The 8,861-nt window shown below is 36.7% G+C and overlaps 1 protein-coding gene across 1 annotated transcript; it reads right to left on the bottom strand.

The window, feature by feature from the left end:
- Positions 1-5,112: 5,112 nt before the first annotated feature.
- On the bottom strand, positions 5,113-8,073 carry LOC134535393 (E3 ubiquitin-protein ligase Siah1-like). The gene is made up of 2 exons (XM_063374467.1): positions 7,765-8,073; positions 5,113-5,914 (listed from the first exon to the last, which is right to left on the bottom strand). Exon 2 carries the CDS (start codon positions 5,905-5,907, stop codon positions 5,113-5,115), a length of 795 nt encoding a protein of 264 aa, XP_063230537.1. The 5' UTR covers positions 5,908-5,914; positions 7,765-8,073.
- Between the last annotated feature and the right edge of the window lie 788 nt (positions 8,074-8,861).

The raw sequence follows: 8,861 nt of genomic DNA on the forward strand, positions 1-8,861 counted from the left end.
GAGAGTACCTCAAATACAAATCTAGGTGTCAACTGTCAAAATTTAAATAATTTACAAGCAATGAAAAATTTTAACTTTTGTGTTGAAATATTCTACCATTTAAATGGTTGTTTCACAAACTAATTTTCCAGAATCAATACCTAATGTAATTTTATTTATATATGTTAAAAATACAATGTCTTAAGAAATGGTAACAGAATAGGCATGAAGAAAAAAAATTGAATTAGTAAACCACAGAGGTTATCAGTGCCCGATTTTTAATTTACTTAATTTCCTTTAGTTTTTTTGTTGCTAATATTTTTTTTTTCAAACGTGGAATCCTTCGAATACTAAGGATTTTATGGTATTTGAGGATTTGATTGCCCCATCCCTAGGAACTATTCTTTGCAGGTTTTTCGTCACCATGTTTATTACCTACAATAAATTGTGAACCTACAATGAGTACTTAATTGTTTAGTTCTATTTTTCACCTATGTTTTATTACATTGATAATTGGTGATGGGTGATTGGGGGGGGGGGGGGGGGGGTACTTTTTGTAAAATTGTTGCACTTTATAAAACAGTGGCCTGGACTTTACAAAATGTGGACTCCCTAAAAATGCTACAATCAATGTATGACAGCCATTCTCACTCTACGCAAACTTACTTTCATTAAGTAAACATGGCCCTATAAATGCCTAAGCCCGCCCAACCTATTACGTAATTTTTTTTTCTAGATGATAATTATTAAAATTTAATTAAAACTTAGTGGAAGTAAAGATACTGTGTACCTGAGGTATTCAACTGCAAAATTTTGAAATTTTCTACATCACAATAGTTATTAAATTTAAAAATGTTTTCTCCCAAAACTCTTAGGTTACTGCTCCCACGATGATGATTGTTATCAAAAATGTTCCAATTGACTGACTTAGTTGAGATTTGTTTTTCACATAGTGCCCGGTCGTTGAGGTGTCAGTGATAGGCTGCTACTCAAATATTAGGTTAATTAATAAGTGGATGTACACATGCATTTCAACGGTACAACTGGTCAGATTGTTTTGTTTTTTTTGGTATTACAAGAAAATATTTACTGACACCTGGAACAATGTGTACTTAAATATGTACGTTTTCTCTCTCTCCCTCCCTCTCAAATGATTCAAAAGGTGTGGAAACTTCCAATTAAAAAAAAAAAAGATCAACAAAATATTCAACTATGTCAGAAAATGAAACATTGCCTTGAAGTGTAGAAATATGTATTTAAAAAAAAATATATTGTAAAGCTGTTCTGCTGCACAAATATTTTAAAAAATGATGTGACCAGTGGTGGTTTGATTAAGTTGCAAATAGGTAATGGAATATTCAATACACAAAACTGTATAATTTCTCAGCTATCAAACAGTATCAAATAATGCAGATGGAAATCATAATTACACTGGGTACATAAAAAAATTAACTTTATTTGTGAATATCATACATAGTATAAAATATTGTAAAAAATATATAAAAGAACACACACACACATGTATAGTGGGTATCAACCAGCCACTGCTTCAGTTATAAATTATAGTACCAATGATTTAGGTACCACTCTCTTGTGCTACAGCAACATCTGTAAACTATGTAATATTGCTTGATGGCAACTACTATTTAGTTTCAGTTCAAAACACTACTGAAGGGATGCTTTGCCAGTACTACTGCTGGAAATGGACCATGATTTTTTTTTTGTTAGTGAAATTTAGGGCGGAACGTGTGAACACTTTCACAGTAAATACAATGGACAGTGTGTCGATTAGAACAGTGGGAACGAAAATTACGATCAGCATGCATGTAAAGACTACTACTAGTTCTAATTTTCCTCCATTCGAAAAAGGGCTTTGACTCTAAACCTCTAAGATACTTAATCGTAAATAAAACATGTGTATTATGATGAGAAACTCTGGATACTACTATTATTGAACAAAGCATTTTAACTGTTCATTTTATAGTGTATCTCACCTTTTAACTTTAAAAAAAAAAACAGCATATTTGATCATCAGAGAGCTACTTCATCTGTTGAGCTACACTTGAAGACGCAATGTGTGAATAGACTTTGTCCAATTCAGCTTCTGCCTCTGACCAAATCCAAGCCCTGGTTATTGGGAATGAATGAAAGGTACGAATGAGGCAACATTAGTGCAGGATTTAAAAGATGGGGGAGTAGGAAATTTTGAATGAAACGGTAAGTCAACAGTAAATTCCACACAGGAAACCGATGATGTGTAGATGTACGTAGAAAAAAAAAGGGTACGTTTTAATTATACTGCCATCGATCGTGCACAGATGAGGCTGACGCGACCAAAAATAACAGGTTGTGTAAAAGTCACGTTCACACAGCATTATCATTTACACACAAACAAGTAATTACAATACGTTACAAGTGTTCAAAAACTATCCAGCATGTTTCTGAACATGTGGACTGATGGCTACTGGCCTATATCTTCAACCATTGTTACATTCATTGCAAATGATTGCTGTACCACAGGAGAGTTCCCTGATTGCTATTCAAGACAAAGATAGGATACCTACTTTTTTTATATTTTTACTTATAGTATCTTGTACTACTGATTGGTATGACAATTTATGATAAAAAAAAGAGAAGAATTATGAATAAAAAATTGCCTGAATTTTTTTAAATATAAAGGTAGCCTGCTAGGAAGTAATTAGGCAACCCTTGTGCCATTATTTGGTTTATCTTTTTTATAAAAAAATTTCTCATTCGATAAACACAGTACCCTCTCTTCACATTTTGTCTATCAGATGCTGGTGCATCACCTCAACAGTCTCCACTTTCCAGATACTTTTCCCATTTCTCATTCGCCAATACTTACGGCACAATTTCAAAATAATACCACCTCATAATAACTATAATGGTTGTCTGACCCCACCATCTTGAAATTGTTACAAACTGCCTGAAGCTAGCAGGGCTCAACAACTGACCATAACTTTGGAACCTTTTCCAAAGCCAGCATTCTTGGCAGAGTGCAAGTATTACATCATCTGGAGTCACATGTAAGGGGGAGGGGGAGAAGATAACAGTTTGCACCTGACTATTACATAACTGCTAGGCCTGCTAGTTAAGGCTTGTTTCACACACTTTTGTCTTTACATATCATACAATATAATAAATGTCTTTAAGGGATTGCCTGTAAGGTTTCCTACTGCTGCTGTTGCTAGTTCACCAGGTATTTACTAAATGTGATGTTTGAACTACAGAAGACCAAGTGATCATGATACGAACACTGGCTTGACTTTTTACTGGCATTAAATAATCTTTGGTAAATATCCATGATAAAATTTGAGACGCTACAAAGCAAGTATGCTACAGTGAGAAATTTACATGAAAATACCTCAATTCTTAGTTAAAAAAAACAAACAAACAAGAATATGACATTGCCAACTTGGTGTGAGAGATGATGTGTATAAAAATTAAAAAAATTATAATAAACATTTTTTGGTTCCATTTTCAAACATGCCAAAAATTTTGATAAATATTTCAAATGCAATAATTGTAAAAGATTAATAATTTAGAAATTTAGAAACTCAACTTAATTACTAACCTACCTATACACACAGTATTTATATGTCTAAATTTTTCTAGAGTCCATTAAAAACCATGACCTTCTGAAAGCGGGAAAACTATAAGATTATTAAAAAACTGGCATGCATGGCATTTGGAAATTGTACAGGAGACAAACTAAAATTTTTAATATTATCAGTTTACACATCACTAAGAAAATTAAAACTATAGAATACCTACATACCATTCTTGTAACTGGCTTTACACTAATACAATAATATAAAATAAAAAGATCCTCCTCATTAACCTAGGCACATTCGTACATGTGAAATTGTCGTTTTAATGAGTGTGAACATTATAAAACCACTAAAATTGTTTCTCATCTCAAGCATCTAATAATTGAAAAACATTCTTACTTGCTGTGATGTTAACATAAGTTACTTGCTAGCTCAGCATGTAACAAATGAACACAAACTGTGCATACAATTTTGGTTCAATATTCACCATAGTTGCAGAACACGATTGCTTGCAAATGAGCCTGTAGAGAAGGAAGGCCCTGTTGAATTTCCAGATATTTTTTTCTGATAGGACCCAAATTACAAGTTTATTGATAAAAGAATTTGTACGAAACATTACAAGTTATGCAAAGTATATTTATGGCCATGATAACATGCAGGGTTCGAAAAGTTATACGTTAGCTTCTCTGGGTGGCCCTGCTTAACACACACAACTTTGACACGTCAATGATGATTGAAATCACCACTGAGTACTGTACATCCCTGAACACATAACAGGTTAACAGACTCAAATTTTTAGTACAGATGTACAAATACACAAGACTGCTCTATTTTAAATAGAACATACCTATACTGGTATAGAAAACAAAGTGCTACCTGGCAGTAAATAATCTAAAATGTAACCCTGACAATAGACTCTTTTAGTATACAAAGAAAGGACTAACTTCACTAGACTCTAGTATTGATTTAAGGTGTAAAATGGGCTACACACAAGGACTCACAAACCAATAGCTGGAAAGAAACACAAACAACAATATTTTTTCACAGATGTAATGTTTGGCTGATTGGGCCACCTGCGCGAGTCAATAATAAAAACGAAAAAAGTCGCTCCAGCTAGTGAAATTCCATAAGCACAGACAAAAATATTGCCTTTGTGTGTGGCTGCGCTCAGCTACACATCCTTAGCCTAAATACACTATATATATATATATAGAGTCTGTCATTTGTAAGAAGGGGCTAACCTACAAAACATAAACTTTTCAGGAGAGCAGAAAAACAAAATGAGCACACTGTAATGCATCACTGTATTTTAATTATTTATGGTTAGCCCCTGTCATATCTTAAAAACTATTAGAGATACAGTTATCCCATTCTTACAGACCATGAAGGATGAAAGAAAACATGTATTTCTGCAGTTAACTCATTTTCAACAAAAATGTAAGATGGCCCCTTCTTACAAATGACAGACTATATATATATGTATGTATGTATATGTATATATATATATATATATATATATATATATATATATATATATATATATATATATATATATATGCATTTAGGCTGAGGATCCTTTGATCTGTATTTCATACTTAAAGGAATCTTCCTCAACCAGGCTCTGTAGAATCGGTATAGAGACACAAGCACAGTTGCCGGAGGCGACGATGTCATTCACCGTCTCCGTGTCGCAGTGAGTGGTTGTTTGGTGCAGATACCTCACTCTCGTGCCCGACAAGTCGACGACGTACGTAAAGTTGCTCGCAGTGATCACGGGGCCGATGTACTGCACCATCACGAAGAACTTCCCAGCGTCCGGGCGGCATGCCTCGCGCAGCCAGAAACACTCCCCTGCGTAGGAGATGACGTAGCACTCGTCGAACTCCGTGCCGAAATCCAAATCTTCCAGTGTTTTTCCGACGATGCCGTCGTCTCCGCATGCCAGTCTGAAGTCCTCGTGCAGCACACCCACGTGGGCGTAGATGTCGCTGCGCTTGCCTTTCCAGTTGCAATCGAACCCGTACAAGGGGCACATATAGCTGCGGTACGGGCAGACCAGTACGTGGGCAGGCATGTCCTTCATCAGCTGCTGATTGCTGCAGCCCGAGTCCGCGAACTCGCACCTGAGCAACACTCGCTCCGTGAGGTGCTCTAGCGGGAGACACCTCATGTCGATGATCTCTCCGCGACAAGTGGGGCACGTGGCCATTTGAGTGGCGCACTGCGAACAGATGCTGTGGCTGTTCTTGCACTGCCTGATGGGAGACTCCATGTACTTCAAGCAGACGGGACACTCCAGCAGCGCGAGTATACTGTCGTTAAATTCCTGCAACGTCTGTTTCTTTACTCCAGCCATTTTGTGCCTGTTAACAAACCAAGTACACTGTGATAAGCTGAGTGATGTGCAATTCCCAAGCATTGCACATTGTGTTTTGTCACCTGATCTATAAACCAATGACCACATGTAACTATGCGCAGCTAACAAAGGCACAGGCCCACGGGGCACAGCCCATGTGTAAGCAACTTAGAGAACACCACGTGATTCCTAACATAGCTTTGAGCTCTGGGTGCTGTTGGTCCACGACACTGCAGCCAGTATCTGGCACAGCAAACCGAGCAGGACCCAGCGGCAGTCGGGGACCTTACACGAGCCATCTTGGAGCCGGTCACCAGCGTGACATTAGGCGGCCGTATTGAAGAAAACTTACTGCCACTTGTTCAACAGTAGATTCTATGAAATGCACATTTATAGTTCAAGTCAGCATTTCAAAATTATAGATCACACACAGCATCCTAAGTGAATAACAAACAATTTCACAACACAAGGGAAATAAAAAAAACCAACTACTGTGACGTAAGTATTGTTTAAAATGATACTCTATACAAAAATGACTCATTTAAAAAATAAAAGCAAAAGCAGCAACATACGTGCCTACTGCATGTGATTAGCCTAACCCTCCTATCACTGCCGTCTCCAGTGACCAATCACAGCTGTTTGTGAATGGCTGTGTATAAACACTGAGCGAGAACTCTGATGTTTATTGTCCTTAAAAATGGCTGCAACAGGGCATGCCGAAATGTCGGGCACATCATCGTTTCCACAGACATGGCTAAGCCAAGTAGTTAGCGACTTGCAACAAGCCTACAATCTGTAAAGAAGGTTCTTGTTAATGCTTTTGTGCTAATTCAAGTGTGCGTAGTAATGAGATAGGGGCCTCCTTTACGTTAGGGCGAGTAAGGTAGGAAGGCGAAAGAGGTTGGGGTGCTTGTGATTTAGGTTTCAAGACAAAACCCAATTATTTATACTTTGAACATGTAGCATTTGGCCAGTGTTTGACTAAAACCAATATAGTTGTGTAAAGACAATTACAGGTTTGTAGATGTTTTATCATTAATCTCTTGGGGAAACTGCACACTGGGGGGCTGAAACACAATGCACCCACCCTCCCCTCAACTCTGGACAGGTGTGGTAAATGACAGACAAGACTTCAAAGATTAAAACTCTCGGTTTGACTAAGAGTGACATGATCACTTTCTTGAAGTCCATTTTTTTTAGCAGTAAGGTAGTAAATACACTTAACATCTAGCCAGGCCTGGATCTTGTCCAAATTTATCCTAACGAAAGGAGTTATTTTGTTCACATTCCCTTATCTGCCTGCCCATTTTTCTCTCCCCTCCCACAAAAACCATGCATCTAGCCCCATTCATTCGTAAAAATCTAGGATAAAAAATTTCAAACTTAGCAGATAGATGAGACCGCCCTTAAGGGGCCACCAACCTAGAGCTAGGTAAGTCTTGCTCTTTGAGGAACAACAGAATGGAGCAATAGAGATTTTCGGTAGTGGTCACTGGGGAGAGAGGGGTAGGTTAGGTTATAGCCCCTCCCCAGAGTTATGAAAAAAAAACTGCAAAATATCAGCATAGACAGTATATTATTGTGTGAGACCCACATTACCTATGACTACTACTGTATGCCCATGTCAATGCATTAGTGATAATTGTAACGTAAGTTTATTTTGAATACACATTTTCAATTATTTTCTTTAATTTTTTATATCCCCCCACCCTCCCGGGCTGACACACACACAATCGTCACTGCACCACTGGAGACATTGTGATGTGAGAATCAAGTGCAGAAACTCGAATTCAAAGTGCTGTGAGCATGGTCAAAATCTCTTTGCATGCAACAGAACAATTCCTGTACTTACCATACCTAAAACTTTGAGTTTCTTGGATGTCCGTTGTATTCAGAGTTAAAATGCATTAAAACTGATAGTGGAATAAAAACGACTGGATGATTCAGTGCTGTCTCTACCCTAGCAACAAAGGGTGGAATGCTTTTAGCTGTGCATATAAATTCTCCTTTATTATGTATTTCCACGCCGTTCCCATATGACTAGTAAAACGAAACATACGATATTAGTTAAAGAAATTTACCCAACTTACTTTCGTCCACACAAGAAACCAATTAATGGAAGACTTACACGAATTGCAATTACTGCAAACTGCACTACGATTTACCTATAACAAGAAAGAAAACGTATACCTTTCCAACGGACAAGTATATTGAAGGGAATACCCGCAGCAGTCATACCAAAGTTGAATAATAAAATAACTTGATAAATTATTTTGAAAATACAACATAAAAAGGCAAATACTACCTTGAAAAATTTATTAGGGACGAAAAATAAAATTTCAACTAAAATAAGCGTAACATATATTTTAAGACTAGAAAGATAAAGTTAAATAAAGTACCTAAGAATGGCCTAAGTAGTATGCAGGCCTGCCCGATCCGAGGACATTTTGTTTTATCGTTCTGCGCACACCATAGTTTATTTACTCTATGGTTTCGCGATGTACTGACTGAAGAATATTTTTTAAGTTCACAAGTAAATTATTATTAAATTTTATAGACATAATTATAACAATACTGTTATGCTTTTTTCTTTGGCGCTACCGCTTAGTGCGTTGGCGTTTTGTATGATCAGCGATGTTAGCCTATAGCAGCACTGTCACGTGGTTTTAGAATTATGTATTTAAATAATTAATTAGGTGTTTATACACATTATTAGCTATATGTATAATCGACCAACGTTGATAAGTAGGAATATAACAATTGAAGTCAGTTACTAAAGTAAACATTAATGTTGTTATTCATAGCTTACTTGGCTTTTCAGTTTTGAATGCTCAGTACCTATATATTCTGTGAGTTTTTAATTGAACTTAGCGGTACATTTAACATGGCCATGATAGTTATTAGTGGCACGTACTACTGCCCTGGATTTGCAATTTTAGATTATGTAGCAAATC

Source organism: Bacillus rossius, chromosome 8, assembly GCF_032445375.1.
Source record: "Bacillus rossius redtenbacheri isolate Brsri chromosome 8, Brsri_v3, whole genome shotgun sequence".
Lineage (NCBI taxonomy): Eukaryota > Metazoa > Arthropoda > Insecta > Phasmatodea > Bacillidae > Bacillus > Bacillus rossius.

Coding starts and splice junctions, on each gene's coding strand:
- LOC134535393 (XM_063374467.1), bottom strand. CDS start 5,907: ATGGCTGGAGTAAAGAAACAGACGTTGCAGGAATTTAACGACAGTATA.